The 20026-nt window shown below is 50.1% G+C and overlaps 2 protein-coding genes across 3 annotated transcripts; both read left to right on the forward strand.

The window, feature by feature from the left end:
- Window positions 1-5066: 5066 nt before the first annotated feature.
- On the forward strand, window positions 5067-8616 carry LOC135972092 (interferon-inducible GTPase 5-like). Its single transcript, XM_065574353.1, has 2 exons — window positions 5067-5166; window positions 6080-8616. The coding sequence occupies exon 2, from the start codon at window positions 6084-6086 to the stop codon at window positions 7323-7325; it is 1242 nt and encodes a 413-aa protein (XP_065430425.1). The 5' UTR covers window positions 5067-5166; window positions 6080-6083; the 3' UTR covers window positions 7326-8616.
- A 3123-nt stretch (window positions 8617-11739) lies between these two features.
- On the forward strand, window positions 11740-18630 carry LOC101941656 (interferon-inducible GTPase 5-like). 2 transcript variants are annotated; one of them, XM_065574205.1, is made up of 2 exons: window positions 11740-12208; window positions 16191-17937. In XM_065574205.1, the coding sequence occupies exon 2, from the start codon at window positions 16194-16196 to the stop codon at window positions 17424-17426; it is 1233 nt and encodes a 410-aa protein (XP_065430277.1). In that variant the 5' UTR covers window positions 11740-12208; window positions 16191-16193; the 3' UTR covers window positions 17427-17937. The 2 variants fall into 2 exon arrangements, with proteins under 2 accessions (XP_065430277.1, XP_065430276.1); XM_065574204.1 differs by having other exon boundaries at window positions 12040-12208; window positions 16119-18630.
- Window positions 18631-20026: the final 1396 nt, after the last annotated feature.

Here is a 20026-nt window from a genome sequence, read left to right on the forward strand (position 1 = left end):
AAGGCTCCTGGCTGTGAATCCCATGGAGAGGGAGGTGCCTAACTCCCTTAGGCCACACCCCTCTCCTCGGCATTTCCACCGCTCAGCAGGCTGGCTTCTGTGGGTCCCACTCTCAGGCCTCCTCTCCCCGTGCATTGCATGGGGAGCCTGGACATGTCAAAGCTGAGCTTTGCAAGGCTGAATCTAGCCCAGAGTGTGGTTTTTCCCAAGTGGTGCAGAGAGTCAGTGGTCGAGCTGGGAGTAGATTTGAAGAATGCTGACCGTCTTTCCCCTCCCCCACACTATAACCACTAGACCATAGTCCCCTCTCTGCGGAACCCAGGAGTCCTTTCTCCTGTATTAACCCACCAGACCCCACTCCCCTCCCAGAGCTGGGATAGAACTCAGGAGTCCTGGCTCCCATCCGCTCTGCTCTGACCACTAGATCCCTCACCCCTTGCTATAGAACACAGGAATCCTGATTCCCAGCTACCCCCCTACTCTAACCACTCCATCCCACTTCCCTCCCAGGGCTGAAAACAGGACCCAGGAGTCCTGACTCCCATTCCCTACCCACAAGGCCGCTCCCTTCCCAATGCCACAGGAGGAACCCAGGAGTCCTGGCTGCCTGCTCAAAGCCAGGAATAGCACCCAGACTCCCACTCAGACTTCCTATCGACTAGGTCACACGGCCTCTGTACCACACTCACATCATCCATTCAGCAAATCAACACCTGGAGTTATATTTAAACGTAGGTGTAGCTATAAATAGACCTGTGCATTCTTTTGTTAGCTCGGCTGGCACTCCATGGGGCTTATCATGCCAACTTTGGGAGCTGCCCCCACTAAACAAACAGTTCTTTAGAGATAACAACAACAACTGTGCTCCGGGAAGCTTTGTCTAAGGAACCAAAAGGTGACTCAACATGTGTTCAGCTGACATCGATGGTGGCTGCATCGTTCTCGGTGAGAGCTGGTTGGGAAATGGAGAGGGGTTCTGCAGAAAAGGTTTGGTTTGCCTCAATTTTCAGTGGAAAATTCAATGTTCATCAAAAATTGAAAATGAGCCAAAAAAATGCCTCCCGGTCCCCTGAAATCCTTCAGCCTAAATCTACCAAACACTGAAAAAATTTCAGATTCCAGCCAAAAAATCAGTATTCAATTTTCCTGGGAGTGGGAGGAGAGAGGGGGAAATTTAGGAAAGAAGACACTTTCCATGAGAATGTTTGTGTTTATACTTATTATTTATTGGGGTAGCACCCAGGAAGGATCCCAGTGAGCTATGAACTGTACATGATTATTGCTATTTATTAGGTGTATTATGGTAGCACCCAGGAGCCCCAGCCATAGACCAGGACACCCTTGCGCTAGGTGCTGTCCAAACACAGACTAAAAATTTGGTCCCTGCCCCAAAGAGCTGTGACAACCTGAGTATAAGACGAGTGATGAAAGCTGGAGACAGATGGAGGAAACAATAAGACAATATCAGACGGCGTTAGCGCTGGGTGAAATGCTTCTGCCACAATGTTGTCGACAAATACAGATTCGGTTTGACTGAAACGCTTAGCGAACGCACGTGGATTTCAGCGAATTGCTTCACTCACACCCCAAAAAAACCCTAAAAATGCCCAAAAAAGTTTAAATGTTTCCTTTAGATCTTTTTCTGAGCCATCAGCAAACTGAGCAATTGATTATCTGCACAACACCAGTCATCATGAGAGATGGGGAGGGATCTGAGCACCCCTGCTCCATAACCATGTCAAGCTGTTTGTAGGCATGATGGCATAGGAGAGTGTGAAGACAGAGTGAAGGGGGATAAGTGGGTAGCGTTGCAGGTGTGTACAAAGGCCAGTTTCTCTAGACACAGGAGAAACAAACAACAGCGGGCAGTTTCCTAGTTCAGAAATCGGCCAGGCAGTCTTATGTTACATGTATGTTATGTAACTGTGTCTATACCATTTGTGGATGTATTCCAGTAATTTCCAGCATCTGGCCAGTTATTTCTGGCTGGATGCTGACATCTCAAGCACTTTCTCTTTTGGCATAATACGCAAAGCTGATAATCTGCACCACTGAACCGTTTCTGTTTTGCTGGTGATGACAAACCAGTTTGAAGCTCTCTCTCCACAGGCAGGGATCTGTAACATTACAGACACTCAGCAGGTCTTGTGTTCCGAGCGTTAACTGCTAACACCGCACTGCCAGCTGAGGGCCACAATTTAAATTTGTGAGGGCTGCATGTTTGACTTGCCCTGTTAAAGTATAATTAAATCAAGATTGATTTTTAAACATTTCCTACAATATACAGGCTTTTTACACCACCTCACATGACCTTCTCATAACTAGGGAAATACAGCCTGGAAGAATTTATTATTGTGGATGTACAACTGGTTGGAAAATGGTAGTTATCAATGGTTCACAGTCAAGCTGAAAGGGCCTATCGAGTGGGGTCCCACAGGGATCTGTTCTGGATCTGGGTCTATTTAAGATCTTCATAAATGCTTTGGATAATGGCTCAGAGAGTACACTTATAAAGCTTGCAGATGACACCAAGCTGGGAGGGGTTGCAAGCACTTTGGAGGGCAGGATTAGAATCAGGGCCGGCTCCAGCTTTTTTGCTGCCCCAAGTGGCGAAGCATGGGGGGGGAAAAAAGGCCCGGTCAGTGGCACTTCGGTGGCAGCTCAGCCGCGCCGCTTCTTCTTCGGTGGCAATTCGGCAGCAGGTCCTTCGCTCCGACAGGGACTGAGGGACCCACTGCCGAATTGCCGCCGAAGACCCGGATGTGCTGCCCCTTTCCATTTGCCGCCCCAAGCACCTGCTTCCTTCGCTGGTGCTTGGAGCCGGCCCTGATTAGAATTCAAAATTATCTGGAGAAACTGGAGAAATGGTCTGAAATAAACAGGATGAAATGCAATGCGGACAAATGCAAAGAACTCCACTGAGGAAGGAAGAATCAATTGTCAATCACAAACGAAATACGAGTCAACAACGTCATACTATTGCAAGAAAAGCAAATATCATTCTGAGATGTATTGGTAGAAGTGTTGTAAGGAAGAGACAAGAAGTGATTCTTGAGCTCTACTCAGCACTGATAAGGCCTCAACTGGAGGACTGTATCCCGTTCTTGGCACCACACTTCAGGAAAGATGAGAACAAATTGGGGAAAATCCAGAGAAGAGCAACAAAAATGATTCAAGGTCTAGAAAACATGAGCTATGAGGGAAGATTGAAAGAACTGGATTTGTTTAGTCTGGAGAAGAGATGAATGACGGGGGACATGATACCAGGCTTGAAGAATGTAAAAGGTTGTTACAAAGATGAGGGTGATAAATTGTTCTTCATCATTGAGGAGAGGACAAGAAGCAGTGGGCTTAAATTGTAGTAAAGGAGATTTCAGTTAGACATTAGGAAAAATTTCCTAACTGTCAGGGGTGGTTAAGCATTGAAACAAATTCCCTAGGGAGGTTGTGGAATCTCTATCATTGGAGGTATTTAAGAAGAGGTTGGACAAACACCTGTCAGGGATGGTCTAGAATGATAAAGCTTCGTCCTGCCTCAGCGCAGAGCACTGGACCAGATGACCTAGCGACCTCCCTTCCAGTCCTACTGCTATGAGTCTATGAAGCTAGATAATTATTTTAGGTTTGTCATGGTTGCCCACATTGTGTCTGGGGGAAAGGGTTTTTGAGTGATACCCAAATCAATCCACTTACAGTGACACTGTATTATCAAAATTTCCACCAACCGGAGCACCTGGAGCTGGGGGGGGGGCAGTGATTCCCCCCCTCTCCCCCCCCCCACACACACTGCAGAGAGGAAACCACTGAAATTATGATTCTGTGGATGTGTATGACTCAAATGGCACCTCTCTCACCTGTCTAGCATTTGCATGTCCAATAAACTACACATGCCCCCAGCCCGACTACAGTGAGATCTCTGCTCCAGAGGCTCTGTCTCCTGGATCTTCTCAGGGTCGTGCTCAGATCTACTTCTGCCAGCTTTCCACCTCCACTGCGACAGTCAACGGGCAAGCTCCACTGGGGACACACTGTGGGTAGACTGCAGAGAAAACCCATGACACAGAGTCTGAGCATGAGTCAAGGACATGAAAGAATCCCACCTCTGGCTGACGTAGCTCTGCTGACAAAAGCCCCAGTGCGGACGCAGCCATGCCAACGGATGAGGGTTCCCGTGGTCACAGCTAACGCCGTTCGGGGAGGTGCTAGTTTAGGTCTGCGGGCGGCGTAGATATTGCTGAAGTGTCATTGTATGTGGTGTGTTATCACCCAAAGACTTGTGTTTTCTTGTTCAGTGGCATTCGCTCCAGTGGCCTTCGCTGCGTTCAGGGCAGTTGCACTGACTGGTGCCGGGATTCCTGGCAGCAATTGTCCCCGGCTCTCACAGCGTTGATCCAGCTTTCACCCTGAATATCGATGACAGCATTGCTTCCCCAGTAGGGCAACGGGTGCCAGACACCGGTGGGATCAGGCGCGGCTCCAGGCACCAGCACTCCAAGCGCGTGCCTGGGATGGCAAGCCGTGAGGGGGTGGCTTGACGGTCGGTGTGAGGGCGGCATGCCTGCGGGAGGTCCGCCCGTCCCATGGCTTCGGCAGCAATTCGGCGGTGGGTACACTGAAGGCGCAGGACCGGTGGACCTCGCGCAGGCATGCCGCCGAAGGCTGCCTGACTGCTGTGCTTGGGGCGGCGAAATACATAGAGCCGCCCTGGGTGGGATTGTGTACAAAGGGGAGTGGAGTTTAGTGGTTAGAGCAGGGAGGACGGGAGCCAGGGCTCCCCATCAAAGCCCAGCGCTCGCTTTCAGGCTCAACGAAGAGAGCAGCTAGGCCTCTTTCCTGTAGAAGAGACAGCTGCAAACAATGGAGGCCTCTGACCACAGCAGTAGGTCGTGTGGCAGGTCAGAGCCGAACCGTGTGGACTGTGAGGTGTGAACACAGGGGCTAGGAGATCGGTAGCCACCTTAACAGCCTCCCTGAAACTGGCAGGACCCACTGGGATTTGTTGAGCAAGGGTGGTGCCGGAACCTGAAAAGAATGTTGTTGTTTGCGCTGAGTTCCAGTTTTGAATTCCAGCCCCCATCTGCACACACCTCGTTCGCTGGGGCAGGTGCAGCCGGGCTGAAGGAAGGACGGAGGCGCTGGAGTGGGGGGCTGAGCTGTCGCTGTGAGGTGAGGAGAGGGGTGGACGTACCATGAGATCCAGCGCTGAGCTCGGTAGCCTATGGCAGTAGCAGCACATGGAAACTTCTTGCCACGGGACCGGGAGGGGCAGGCATCGTCAGGGCTGAGGACCAGGGAGGAGGATGCAGGGACTGACATGGCGTCAGCGAGGGCATTTTTGGAAGGGGGCACAGAGATGGGGGCACATGGAGACACGGGACTTTGGAGGGGCAAAGCTGAACCCTCCTCCTGTATCTGCTACTGCGCAGCTCTGACCTGAAGCAGCCGAATCGGGGGGAATGGGCAGGAAGGGCAAGCCTGCAGGACCTGCCCTATGGCTGGGCACCATATGGGGAAGGTGGGGACTTGTGGGTCCCTGCCCCTGACCGGGGAGGCAGCAGAGGGGACACCAGCATGGGGAGGATTTGAAGGGGGAGACTCTACACATCCGTCTGCAGCAGCAGCTTGAAGCTTAATCCCAACTCTGGGCCGGCTGTGAGGGTTGACACGGGGTGTTTCAAAGGGGGAGGCCCAGCAGCTGGAGGGCGGTGCAGGGAAATAGGGCAAACAGGCTACGCTGGGGGTGGCCGGGAGCCTGGCTCGGGTCAGGAGCTGGACAAGAACTGTCGGCTCTCAGAGGCGCTGGGTAAAGGGGAGAGCATGCCACCCCAAGGGAAGTATGGGACACGTATGATAAATAATCATACCTGGCTTTTCCATCATGCTTTTCCATCTGTAGATCTAAAGCGCTTTTCATTATCCCCATTTTACAGATGGGGAAACTGAGTCCCAGTCTAGTGTTCTGTCCACTACGTAACACTCTTTTTTACTCACTGCATGTTACAATTCTGGGGTGACTTGTTCTGAGGGAGGAACAAGACTAAGACTGACACTTAATTTTGGGTGGGTTTTTTTTCCATAGGAGGATGGAACAACTAAAAGATATCTTCGGTAAGGTATTTACAAAACACAGAAATACACTGCCTGGTCTGTCCGAGCAGGAAACTGATGAGCTCAAGGCTGCCATCGAAACAGGAGACCTCTCATTAGCAGCGTATGTGGTGCAGAAGTCTGACGAGTTACTTAAAAAAACTGAGCTCAACATTGCGATCACAGGGGAGTCAGGAGCTGGGAAATCATCCTTCCTCAATGCCCTCCGGGGCCTGGGAGATGAGGATGAAGGATCCGCTGAGACCGGGGTGGTAGAGACAACCAAAGAACCAGAGCGGTACCAGCATTCCAAGTACCCCAATGTGATCTTCTGGGACCTGCCAGGCATTGGGACCCCAGATTTTAAACCAGACACTTACCTGGAGCAGGTGACATTCAGTCGCTATGACTTCTTCATCATCCTCGCTTCGGAGCGGTTCAGGGCCAACCACGCCAAACTGGCCCAGGAGATCCGGAAGATGAGAAAGAAGTTTTACTTTGTGCGTTCCAAGGTGGACTTGGACCTCTACAATGAGAAATACAAAAAGAGCTTCAATGAGGAGAGAACCCTGGAGAAAATCAGAAATGACTGCGTCAACAACCTGCCCAGAGAAGGGATGAGCTCCCCACAGGTTTTCCTTGTGTCGAGCAGGGAATTTCAGAAATACGATTCTCCCAAACTGCAGAAAAAGTTGCTGAAGGAACTGGAAAGTCACAAGAAACACATTTTCCTCATGGCCCTGCCCAATCTTTCCCAACCAATCTTGGAAAAGAAGAAAAAGGCTTTGCAGAGGCAGATCTGGAAACAAGCCCTGAAGTCGTGCGCCATCGCAGCTGTTCCTCTCCCGGCTCTCTCGGTGAAGTGCGACGTTGGCATCCTGGTGGATAACATGAGACAGTATTGTGAGAGCTTCGGCCTGGATGACATTTCCCTCATTATACTCGCTAGCCAGGTTGGGAAGTCTGTCGCTGAGCTGAAGTATGTGATCAAGTCCCCATTGTCCAAAGAGATATCTAAAGAAATGGCTGAGAAGCTGCTGGCACAAGCTACCGGGGAGGGTGTAATGGTAGTTAAACATTTTGTCAGCATGATACCAGTGGTTGGGACCATATTTGCTGCAGAGAGGTCTTTCACTGTGACTTACAAAATGCTGAATAGCTTTTTGGATGGTGTTGCTGAAGACGCACAAAGAGTCCTGATCAAGGCATTGGAGACAGAAGAGAAAACAAGTGAATAACAGCAACAAAAGACCAATAAGGTGGATACACGCCTCTGGCAGATGGAGATTGGAGCCAACCAGAGGACAATGGCAGATTCTTCTGTACTCAAATCTAATGCAACAAAAGAAAAAATATTGAAAAAGCTCTCCAGAGTTTGGCCTTTTAAAAACAAAGATGTATTTCCAATGCTGGGGAATAGGCAAAAATAAGTACAGTCCCCTGGCCCCACCATTTTTTTTAAGCCCCCAGCTGGGAAAGTTGAGGAACAGCATCAGGGCAAATACCAGCTCAAAAAGTCCTGATCTCTGTTAATAACATGGGTCAAGATTTTTAAAATATACTTGAACTTCCTCTGTGTAAATCAGTGGAGATTCCTGAGTCCAATGGAGCGATTGACACCAGCTGCGGATGTGGCCTATCGCATGTGGTGCAAATCGGTGCAGAGTCTGACCGTGACAAGCCAGCAGAGCTGTAATCACAGTGCAAAACATGATCAGAAAATAGTGAACCCGGAACCAGCTCCTTCCAGCTTTTGTTCTTTCCCTGAGTCCTTTTCCCTTCGCCATTCAATGCTGGGTCAGATCAATTCCACCCAAAGCCTGTGAACACAATTCATTAAAAGGACACCATTAAAAATCGACTTCTGAGCAGTAAGACACCGACCTGAGACCTGTAACCTGCTCGGCTCCCATGGACTCAGCTCTCAACTCAACGCTGCTCTAATGCAGGTCCCTGCGCCCCAGGGAAACAGACTTGGTTAGAAACCCCCGAGCACAGATCCCCAGTAATACACCTAGCTCCAGTGATTCAATCCCATTGACCCGCTCTGGGGATCTGGTCTTCCAGGCACATCCGTTTAACGGGTCTCTTAGCAGAGTTTAGCTAAAGCTTCTTTTCTCCATCTGCCGCCCTTACGCTAGTGGCTCTTATTAGCCCTGTAACTAAGTTGTACCCTGAGCAGGGTTTGGAAGCATCTGGCTGCTAACCCCATATCAGAGGCTTAACAGTTAAATCACTGATGTGAGAGTCTTCTCATAGCCTCGATCTGCAGTTTGAGCTGCTGCTGCTGCTGTTTGATTTGCTGATTTACTTGTTTGATGCAGATTTTATATAATCCGGAGTCTGGGAATCACCCCACACCGCTCAGCGTGACCTGGGGTTTGCAGATTGTAATCACATTGTGTCAGGCTCTGATGACGAGTGGTTGCATGTCTGCTCTGCGTATTCGCTGCTTGAGGTTTTGTCATCCCTGCCGATCTTAGAGAAATACTTTTGTCTTTTAATAAACTCCCAGTCCGTTGGATCTGACACTTTGTGCATCTGATTTTTGTGGCTCTTAGGAAAACACGGAGTGAGGGGCATCAGCTGGACCCCAGCTTTGACTCCATCTCCCCCTCAGCTCTGCAGATTTGGACTGGATAGTTCCCATAGTTGTGAGCCAGCTGGGACTGGGCAGTATCTAGTCACTGTCTCTGGCTCTGGGACTCCAGGGTGCACCACCAGCCTCAAACCTCTTCTCTTGAGCCACCCGAGACCCCAAATCAGTGTCTGAGCCTGCCTGAGTGCTCCAGTCACTTAGACACATGCCGCTGGAGCACCTAGGTTGTGGGGGCTCTGGGCTTTTTAACGGCGGTGAGAGTAATTAACAATCGGAACGCCTTGCCCAGGGGCGTGGTGGATGCTCCATCGCTGGCAACTTTTAACTCAAGATGGGAAGTTTTTATAGAAGATCTGCTGCAGGAATTATTTGGGGGGAATTCTCTGGCCTGTGTTATACAGGACGTCAGACTAGAAGATCACAAAGGCCTCTTCTGGCCTAGGAATCCATGAATATCTGTGGGGATAGCATGGCTGGAAAGGTCGGAACGCAGGCTCAACAGAGGACCCCAAGGACTTTGCTCACAAAGCTCTTGATAGTTTCAGGTCTTTGAAAATAACACAAGGCCCCCTCCCCTGGCCTGATCTCACACCACGTAGGAGTCTAAGGCACCATCTACACTCAAAAGTTCTATCAGCATAGCTGTGTTGGTCAGGGGTGCGACCAGACAGGAGAGTGATCAGGCAGATGTGGGGTTGGTGGGGCACAGAATTCATAAGAATTCAGGGGCTAGTGAAGCTGGAATCTCTGCACCACCAGGAAGCATTTTATACCAATTTTGGTAATTTGGTCTCAGCTGGGTCCCCCTAGCGATGGCCAGAAAAGTTAGCAGAGTTGGCAACACACACTCGAGGGTATTAAACAATCAGAAGACAGTCCTAAAAGCACGACACAACCTTTTCTGAATTAACTCTCGTGATTGTGGGGGTCTGGCTCATGATTTTTCAACTTGTGGGGCTGGCCATACTGAGGGTGGGCTGGACTGGCAGCAGAGTGGGGAGAATGTGGGAGGCTGGGTGCAGAGGGGAGAGGTCTCAGTGCTCACAGGGTGCAGAGGGGACCAGGGGAGGTGTGACTGGATGCAGAGATGCAGCAGGGGACATTGGTTCATGGGGGGGACAGATCGGGTGCAGAGAGGAACGAGGAGGTGCTGCAGAAAGACGTGTCTGATGCTCAGGAGTTGACAGGTGCACAGGGTGAAGTCAGAGCTGCCAAGCGCCTCTCACCGGGCCGCCTGCCCCAGCGCAGGGCCTCAGAACCCAGACAGGCCGGGAGGGGTGACAGACCAGGCTCTGGCTCCCCACTCTGGACAGGGGGAGATGCCCAATGGGAGGTGCTTACTGACGGACGGGCGCTGCATCCTGGGCCTGCATCCGCCACCATGCCAGGCAGCGACACTGCCCCCCACCTCGAGAGTGAGGCTGCAGGTACCCTCTCTAGCACCCCCAGGTACATACTCTCTGTACCCCACAGGTACCCTTTCCCAGTACCCCCAGGTACCTCCTTCAGCATCCCTCAAATACCCCCTCCCAGTACACACACACCCCTCCAGCCCCCCCAAAACACCCGCTCAGCATCCCCCAACTGTACCAACCTCCCCCCCCCCCCCCCCAGAGGTGCCAGACTCTATCAACTCACCTAAGTCACAGGTGTTACTGAGTTGCGTTAATTCTGTGACATATTGCTCTGCGGTGCCATCAGTTTTTTGCATGCATGTAAAAAATCTCTCTCTCAAAGGTCTCATTCCTTTTTGGCATGCAATGCTCATCAAATTTAGTCAGTATTTTACTAAACCTTTTGCAAACTCAAAGTTGTTATAAATATCCAATACAACCTGCAAAATATTGATGATTAAACTTTTATAGCGTTTTTCTCCTCTGCCTGTGGCTGCTAAATACAATGCAAATGTGTGTTGGAATTTTTTTCAGTTCTCTGAAACATTGCCTGACAATTGCAGACTAGATGCACGTTGCAACACATCCATTTTTAGCTTTTTCACCTTCTTAACTAGTCTTGTACTCATAAAATACACACACAAGCCTTTGTTCTCTGTTTGCTACTCCACATCCTCCCCTTGCCTCTGCTGCTTTCAGTTTCAAACACAGGAGTTGATTCTGTGGATACGGGGAAGCGATGGACGTGATATATCTTGACTTTAGCCAAGCTTTTGATACGGTCTCCCACAGTATTCTTGCTAGCATGTTAAAGAAGTATGGATTGGATGAATAGACTATAAGGTGGATAGAAAGCTGGATAGATTGTCAGGCTCAATGGGTTGTGATTAATGGCTTGGTGTCTAGTTGGCAGCCGGTATCAAGCAGCGTGCCCCAGGGGTTGGTCCTGGGGCCAGTTTTGTTCAACATCTTCATTAGTGATCTGGATGATGGGATGAATTGCACTCTCAGGAAGTTCGCAGATGACACTAAGCTGTGGGGAGAGGTAGCTATGATGGACAGTAGGGATAGGGTCCAGAGTGACCTAAACAAATTGGAGGATTGGGCCAAAAGAAATCTGATGAGGTTCAACAAGGACAAGGGCAGAGTCCTGCACTTAGGAAGGAAGAATCCCATGGACTGCTACAGGCTGGGGACCCACCCCAAACCACTCCTGCACCCCAACGCCCTTCCCTGAGCCCCCTGCTGCACACCGCACCCCTCCCGCACCCTGCATTCCTTCCTGCAACCCAACCCCCTGCCCCAGTCCTACATTCATGGCCTGCATGCAATTTCCCCACCCAGATTTGGCCCTCGAGCCAAAAGGTTTGCCCATCCCTGGTCTAGATCATGGGTTCTCTAATGGGGGGGTTGTGACCCCTCAGGGGAGTCACAGGATTATTATGTGGGAGGTCACAAGCTGCCCAGCTCTGAAGGCAGCGCTGTCGCCAGCAGCAGCGCAGAAGTAAGGGTGGCAATGGAGCGCTAAGTCTGCTGTGAAAAGTGACACTGACAATGCTTCTTCGCAACCCCAGTATTAAACAGTAACTATTGGGGAAAAAAGCCCAGCATTCTCTTTCAAACTTAATAAAGACAGCAATTAAGCCTCTTTCCTGTAGAAGAGACAGCTGCAAACAATGGAGGCCTCTGACCACAGCAGTAGGTCATGTGGCAGGTTAGAGCTTAACTGTGTGGACTGTGGAGTGTGAACACAGGGGTTAGGAGGTCGGTAGTCACCTTAACAGCCTCCCTGAAACTGGCAGGACCCACTGGGATTTGTTGAGCAAGGGTGGTGCCGGAACCTGAAAAGAATGTTGTTGTTTGCGCTGAGTTCCAGTTTTGAATTCCAGCCCCCATCTGCACACACCTCGTTTGCTGGGGCAGGTGCAGCCGGGCTGAAGGAAGGACGGGGTTGCTGGAGCAGGGTGGCTGCACTGTCGCGAGGTGAGGAGAAGGGTGGACGTACCCTGAGAGATCCAGCGCTGAGCTCGGTAGCCTGTGGCAGTAGCCGTGCACGGGGCCTTCTAGCCCTGGGGATTGCCAGTGGTCTGGTGGCGTAGGGACCGTGGTCTCCAGGGTTTACTGAGGGGTAAGTGACAGAAACATCTCAACTCCTCGGGGCAGGGCTAAAAGGGTGGGAACATTGTGTATGTCTGGGGTGAGTTGAGTGGAATAGGCTGGTATTAAAGGGCTGTTTGAAAGAGGACCGGGATCAATCGTTCCCCATGGCCACTGAAGGCAGGGCAAGAAGCAATGGGGTTATATGCAGCAAAGGAGATTTAGGTTTGATATTAGGAATAACTTTCTAATGGGCAGTTCAGCTCTGGAATCTGCTTCTAAAGGCGGTTGTGGGATCCTCACCACTGGAGGTTTTTAAGACCAGGTTGGACAAACCCCTCTCAGGGCTGGTCTAGATTTAGTTGGTCCTGACTCAGCGCGGGGGCTGGACTGGACGACCTCGCGAGGTCCCTTCCAGCCGGACGTTGCTGTGGTTCTGGGCCAGTCTCAGCAGGGCGCCTGTGCCCCGCATGGAGCTGCCTGCCCCAGTGCCCAGCCCAGCCCCAGGGCGTTGTGGCCAGTCCTGTCCAGCAGCAGTTCAGGAAGCCTGTCAGCAGAGACCTGGTTCATCCTGGTTCATCATCTGATTCTGGTGCTGCCATTTTCCATGTGGCAGCCAGTCCCCCCCAAAGCACCTTGGCCCCGTACCGCAGACATAGCACTGCCCGCCGCTCTGTGCCAGGGCAGGGCTTGGGCAGATGGCATCGGGGGTGCACTTGTGGGCTGCTGAACTTAGACGTGCACATACTGTCCCCACTGCACCTTGGACCCCCTCTGTGGTGTGCTCCAGGATGCCCTCTTAGGTCTCAGGCCTGCAGCCGACACCTCTCTCTGGGAAGGGACCAAGGTCTAAACACACCAGGAGTTTCTCACTTTCCACCTGCGGGGTCTGGTACGTCAAAGTCCTTCCAATCCTTCAGCAGAGTTTGGTTCTGCTTTGGTCAAAGGGTCATGTCCATTTGTTGGATCAAGGCCCCTCTGTTGGTTTTAAACTCTGCCTTTTATACCAAGCAAAAAGCCCTCTTGGGCCTCTCAGACCTAATCTGAACCAGTTTATGCAATTCTTCCCGGGGTTGTATTCTCTGGAGCTGTTTACCTGTCTCAAGAGTCATAGTAACCACTTCCCCATGGATTTTACCTCCTGACAGATTCCTATACAGATAACTTTTACAAGGGCGCTACAATAGGACCACAAAGATCCAGAAAATAATCATAAAATTAAGCCATATTCCCCAGAGATATCGCCTGTGTTTGCAACAACCATCGCACCCACATCTGAAAGGAGCCCCATTGCAACCCCAGCCACCGAGCGCAAAGGAAGGTTAAACGCTCTAATGTGCACAGCACTCAAATACCCTTAGCAGAGGATTTGAATTTATTGTCCGTGGCTTCTAGGCACCGCACTTGTTCCCCTAAGCCACTGAGAATGTCTGAGGAAGTGACAACTCCCAGAGAGGCACATCGTCAGCAGAGGTGCTAAAGCTGTTGTAGTGCCATAACTTTGAAATATTTCTAAACTGATCCTTGGCACTGTGATAAATGAGGGGGGGTAGCACCCTTGTGTAACTCCACAACTATTCAGTTAGCTGTAGAATCCTCCTTAGCAGCGATACCCGAATTGCCATACATGTAAAGGGTTAAGAGATAAGTTTAAATTGAGTTGGCACCTGACCAGGGGAACCGATAGAGAGGCTGTACCCTTTCAAATTGGGAAAAACTGCTGGGTGTGGGGGTCTTTTGTGCTGTCGGGCAGAAGCCGACGGGGCAGCAACATGCTGTAAGGTTTGGGCCAGGTATAAGAATCATCAGCGTCATACCTAGAAACTACTCATTTGAAACCCCAGATATGTAAGTAGATCAGGAAATGTCTAGTTAGACGCGATCAGATTTAATTCTTCATTTTGGGCTTGTGGATTCCTCTCTGCTAACCCCAGGTGCTCTTGGTTTGTTTTTGTTTGCTTGTAACCTTTAAGCTGGACCCCAAGAAAGTAATTTTTGGTGCTTAATCCCTAACAGCCTGAGTTTTCAGATCTGTTTTTTTCCTTTTTTCAATAAAATTTACCCCTTTTAAGAACATGATTAGCTTTCAGTGTCTTAGGAGGTAAAGAGATTGCATATGTTAATCAGCTGATACAACAGCCGAGATTCCCTTTTCTTTTGTTTTCTTTCTCGGCTGCCCCGAGGGGGGTGGAAAAGCTGAAGGGCATCAGAAAAAATCATCCTAAGTGAGGGTTTTTCTGGATTGGCAAAAGGCAGTTTTCACTTGGGTGGTGACAGCATTACCAGCTTGGAGGTGGCAAGTGTTAATTTTTGGAGTCCTTGCAGGCCCCACCTTCTGCACTCTATGTGCCAGCGTGGGGAACCAGCCTTGACAGGCACCATTGACTATGTGATGTTGAGCAATCCAGTGGTTTACATTTTATGAGGGTCAGAGCCCTAGTTTCTCTCTAACTCTTCACCAGAAGAAGATATAAGACTCTGAAAAGGGTAAAAGGGGTACTTTTTGAGCAGTCTTTATCTCATTGACCAAATGAGCCCAGTTTTGCACCACAAGCTTGACTCTAGTCTTTGTTGTAGCAAAGCAGATTAAAAGCAATTAGCAGATGCACATGGATGTATAATTCACTTTGAAAATTATAAGGAGCTTATTGTGGGAAGGGTTCTATCTCTGGATCCCCTTAACCGGTGTTCCCAATTTCCACTACAAAGTCTACCTGTAACCCTAATGTGGTACCGCAGTATTATGATGGGCCAGTATCACCTCTAGTGATGGTTGCATCAGGATTTAACAGGAGTGGAAAGGTCTGCACATGTTCCGTCTTTGGGTTAGAGTGGCATTCTAAATGTTTCCTGTACTTTGTGAACGGCCTGATTTTACTATAACTGGTTGGGGGTTGGGGCGAGGGAATGCCATTTTGCTAATATGGTTTTAAGTAAGGCCATGTGACTAAAACTTTTCTAGTGTCAACATTTCCTTCAGACGTCTTTTCTTTGATCACACTCAATCTCATTGCTCAGGAATGGGCTGAGGAGCATGGGCCATGACTCCATTCCCATCCTGCTGCTGCTTCCTTCAGTCTTTCCTCTTCTGTCCAGTAAATTAATGCTATTTTCCTTGACAGTCCTTCTAAAGTAAAATCAGAGTCTGCGTATGGCTCTTGGAACACACTGAGATATCAGCACTTAAACCCGAAGCTTTGCTATCAGGGCAAATCTTCAAAAAGGAGTTCCTGCAGAATGCAGGCAGAGAGCAACTAACGTATACAAGAGCCATGCTCGGAAAGTTGCCAAGTGCAGAACGTCCAAGTGCAGTAGATGGGCAGTGCTCACGTAGGCCTTTGTGACCCAGGGAAGTAGAGCAGGGGTCGGCAACGTTCGGCACGCGGCTTGCCAGGGTAAGCACCCTAGCGGGCCAGGCCAGTTTATTTACCTGCTGACGTGGCAGGTTCGGCCAATCGCGGCCCCCACTCGCCGCGGTTCGCCATCTTGGGCCAATGGGGGCGGCAGAAAGCAGCACGGGCCGAGGGATGTGTTGGCCGTGGCTTCCCGCCGCCCCCATTGGCCCGGGACGGCGAACCGCAGCCAGTGGGGGCCACAGTCGGCCGAACCTGCCGTGTCAACAGGTAAATAAACTGGCCCCGCCCGCTAGGGTGCTTACCCTGGTGAGCCGCGTGCCGAGCGTCGCCGACCCCTGAAGTAGAGGATGTGCATACTTATCTTGTATGTAATTATACCTAGCTTTTGTGTAATACTTTTTCATCAGTAGCTCTAAAGTGCTTACCATTAGCGCCCTCATACAGATAGAGAAACTGAGGCACATGGCGGTGACTTGCACACCATTGGCAGAGGTGGGAATAGAACACAGGTCCACTGAGTCCCCGTCCAGTGTTCTATCCACTAGCACTAGGTAACATTTTTTTGTTTGTTTTTACTCCTTTCAGATTAAAATTCCTAGATGACTTTGTTCTGTGGGAGGAAAAAGACTATGTGTAATTTTTGTTTTTTCTCCAAAGGAAATGGAAAAACTAAAATTTATCCCTGGAAACAAATTTGCAAAGGACAGAAATATACTTCCTGGTGTGTCTGAGAAGGAAACTGAAGATATCAAGGCTGCTCTCGAAGCAGGAGACCTCCCAGGAGCAGCTTATGTGGCCCACAAGTCTGACGAGTTGCTTAAAAAAACTGAGCTCAACATTGCGATCACAGGGGAGTCAGGAGCTGGGAAATCGTCCTTCCTCAATGCCCTCCGGGGCCTGGGAGATGAAGACAAAGATTCTGCTAAGACTGGAGTGGTAGAGACGACCAAAGAACCAGAGCCGTACAAGCATTTTAAGTACCCCAATGTGATCTTCTGGGACCTGCCAGGGATCGGAACCCCAGATTTTAAGCCAGACACGTACCTGGAGCAGGTGAAATTTGATCGCTATGATTTCTTCATCATCCTCGCTTCGGAGCGGTTCAGAGCAAACCACGCCAGACTGGCCCAGGAGATCCGGAGGATGGAGAAGAAGTTTTACTTTGTCCGCTCCAAGGTGGACTTTGACTTGTATAATGAGAAAAGAAAACAAAACTTTGATGAGGAGAAAACCCTGGACAAAATCAGAAATGACTGCATCGAGCACCTGTCCAAGGAAGGGATAAGCTCCCCAAAGGTTTTCCTTGTGTCGAGCAGGGAATTTCAGAAATATGATTCTCCCAAACTGCAGAAAAAGTTGCTGAAGGAACTGGAAAGTCACAAGAAACACATTTTTCTCCTGGCCCTACCTAACCTTTCCAAACCAATCTTGGAAAAGAAAAAAAAGGCTTTGCAGAGGCACATCTGGAAACAAGCCCTGAAGTCGTGCGCCATCGCAGCGGTTCCTCTCCCGGCTCTCTCGGTGAAGTGCGACATTGGCATCCTGGTGGATAACATGAGACAGTATTGTGAGAACTTTGGGCTGGATGACATTTCCCTCATTATACTCGCTAGCCAGGTTGGGAAGACTGTCGCTGAGCTGAAGGACGTGATCAAGTCGCCATTGGCCAAAGATATCTCAAAAGAAACCGCTAAGGAGCAGCTGACTAAGGCTACAGGAAAGGGTCTAATTTTAGCTAAACATTTTATCAGCATGATACCGGTGGCTGGGACCATATTTGCTGCAGAGAGGTCTTTCACAGTAACATACAGAATGCTGAACAGCTTTTTGGATGACGTCGCTGAAGACGCCCAAAGAGTCCTTATTAAGGCCTTGGAGAGAGAAAACAAATGAATAACGGCAACAGTAAACTGGATACACGCCTCTGGCAGATGGAGATTGGAGCCAACTAGGGGACAATGGCAGATTCTTCTGTACTCCAATCTAATGCAACAAAAGAAAAAATACTGAAAAAGATATTCAGAGTTTGGGCTTTAAAAAACAAAGATGTAAAATATACTTGAACTTCCTCTGTGGAAATCAGTGGAGATTCCTTGAGTCCAATGGAGTGACTGACCCCAGCTGCGGATGTGGCCTATCACATGTGGTGCAAACCGGTGCAGAGTCTGACCGTGACAAGCCAGCAGAGCTGTAATAAAAGTGCAAAACGTGATCAGAAAATAGTTGAACATGGAACCAGCTCCTTCCAGCTTTTGTTCTTTCCCTGAGTCCTTTTCCCTTCGCCATTCAACGCTGGGTCAGATCAATTCCACCCAAAGCCTGTGAACACAATTCATTAAAAGGACACCATTAAAAATCGACTTCTGAGCAGTAAGACACCGACCTGAGACCTGTAACCTGCTCAGCTCCCATGGACTCAGCTCTCAACTCAACACTGCTCTAATGCAGGTCCCTGCGCCCCAGGGAAACAGACTTGGTTAGAAACCCCCAAGCACAGATCCCCAGTAATACACCTAGCTCCAGTGATTCAATCCCATTGACCCGCTCTGGGGATCTGGCCTTCCAGGCACATCCGTTTAACGGGTCTCATAGCAGAGTTTAGCTAAAGATTCTTTTCTCCATCTGCCGCCCTTACGCTAGAGGCTGTTATTAGCCCTGTAACTAAGTTGTACCCTGAGCAGGGTTTGGAAGCATCTGGCTGCTAACCCCATATCCGAGGCTTAAGAGTTAAATCGCTGATGTGAGATTTTTCTTATGGGCCCGAGCTGCAGTTTGAGTTGCTGCTGATGGTGTTTTTGGTGCTGATTTGCTTGTTTGATGTGGAGTTTAGGTTGGCCTGGAGTCTGGGAATCACCCCACGCCGCTCAGACTCACCTGGGATTTGCAGATTGTAATCGCGTTGTGTCAGGCTCTGATGACGATGGGTTAATATGATGCCACACTCCAGCCTATCGCGAATTATTTGCTTTATATTTCACAGTCAGTAATTCATGCACTTGCATCTCTTTGCTCTGTGTATTCACTGCTTCTGGTTTTCTCATCACTGCCGATCTTCGAGAAATACTTTTGTCTTTTAATAAACTCCCAGTCCGTTGGATCTGACACTTTGTGCATCTGATTTTTATGGCTCTTAGGAAAACACAGCGTGAGGGGCATCAGCTGGACTCCAGTTGTGACTCCATCTCCCCCTCAGCCCTGCAGACTTGCACTGGATAGTTATACAATCCAGAGTTATAATGAACACTAACAAAAAACTGGGAATTCTATTAAACCTCCTGCTTCTGTGTTTAAGCCAATCTGCAGCTCCTAGAGACCAGGGTAGATTGTTACAAACTGGCCCCTGTCGCCCACTGTGCAGCCAGGGGTCTGTGTGAATAGAGTCCCACGTGTTTCTGAGCTGGAACTGGGCAGAACTTAGTCACTGCTTCTGGCTCTGGGACTCTAGGGCGCACTACCAGACTCAGACCTCTTGTCTTGAGCCACCCTAGACCATAGGTGCTGGAACTAGAGATGCTGGGGGGGCTGCCACACACCCTGGCTTGAAGTGATTTCCATTATATACAAGGTTTAGTTTGAGTCAATGGATCTCAGCACCCCCCCCCATACAAATTCCAGCACCTCTGCCCTAGACCCCGAAATCAGTGTCTCAGTCCTCCTGAGTCAAGGGCAGGATATCGGTAGAGAGAGTCCCAAGGATGGAGCGGGATGTCCCGAGAAGGGAAGGAGCCCAGCACAGACAGAGAGAACCTGGAGAACATGGAGGGGGCAGATCTCCTGACAGGGGATATTAAGGGACTGTGAAGGGGGTGGCGGGGGTTCCTGATGGGGGGATATAGAGGGACCGTGAGGGGGTGGCTGGAGCTCCTGTGGGATGATATTGAGGGGTTGTGTGGGGGGGTGACAGGGGTCCCTGAGGGCGGATATTGAGGCACCATGAGGGGGGCTGGCAGGGGCTCCTGAGGGGGGATATTGAGGGACAATGAGGGGGGCTGGCAGGGGCTCCTGAGGGGGGATATTGAAGGACCAGAGTGGACTCCTGAAGGGTATTGTGACCATATTTTGGGGTTCTCCTGGACATGACCCTCTTTTTGGTCCTTCGATCTCTGTCTGGGCGGCTTTTTGAAATATGAGGAAATGTCCAGGTCTGGGATTTTTCCTTGCTGTGACAGGCCAGGCCCCAGCTCCCCACCCTGGGCAAGGGGAGAGGCCCAAAGGAAGGTGCTGACTGACGGGAGGGTGCTGCGTCCTGGGCCTGCGTCCACCACCATGACAGGAAGCGACACTGCCCCCCACCTCCAAAGTGAAGCTGCAGGTACCCTTTTCCGATACACCCCAGGTACCTCCTCCAGCACCCCCCAAAATCCCTCCCAGTACACACACACACCCCTCCAGCACCCTCCGGGACCCCTTCCAGGATGTAACGCTACAGGTAATATGGATGCCAAGCTGGAAGAATCCTGATCTAAGCTGGCCGCAGCCTGGAGCCGGAAATA

This window comes from Chrysemys picta, chromosome 20 (genome assembly GCF_011386835.1).
Source record: "Chrysemys picta bellii isolate R12L10 chromosome 20, ASM1138683v2, whole genome shotgun sequence".
NCBI classification, from domain to species: domain Eukaryota; kingdom Metazoa; phylum Chordata; order Testudines; family Emydidae; genus Chrysemys; species Chrysemys picta.

What these genes read in the sequence shown, in the direction of transcription:
- LOC101941656 (XM_065574205.1), top strand. Translation starts at nt 16,194, where the DNA reads ATGGAAAAACTAAAATTTATCCCTGGAAACAAATTTGCAAAGGACAGA.
- LOC135972092 (XM_065574353.1), top strand. Translation starts at nt 6,084, where the DNA reads ATGGAACAACTAAAAGATATCTTCGGTAAGGTATTTACAAAACACAGA.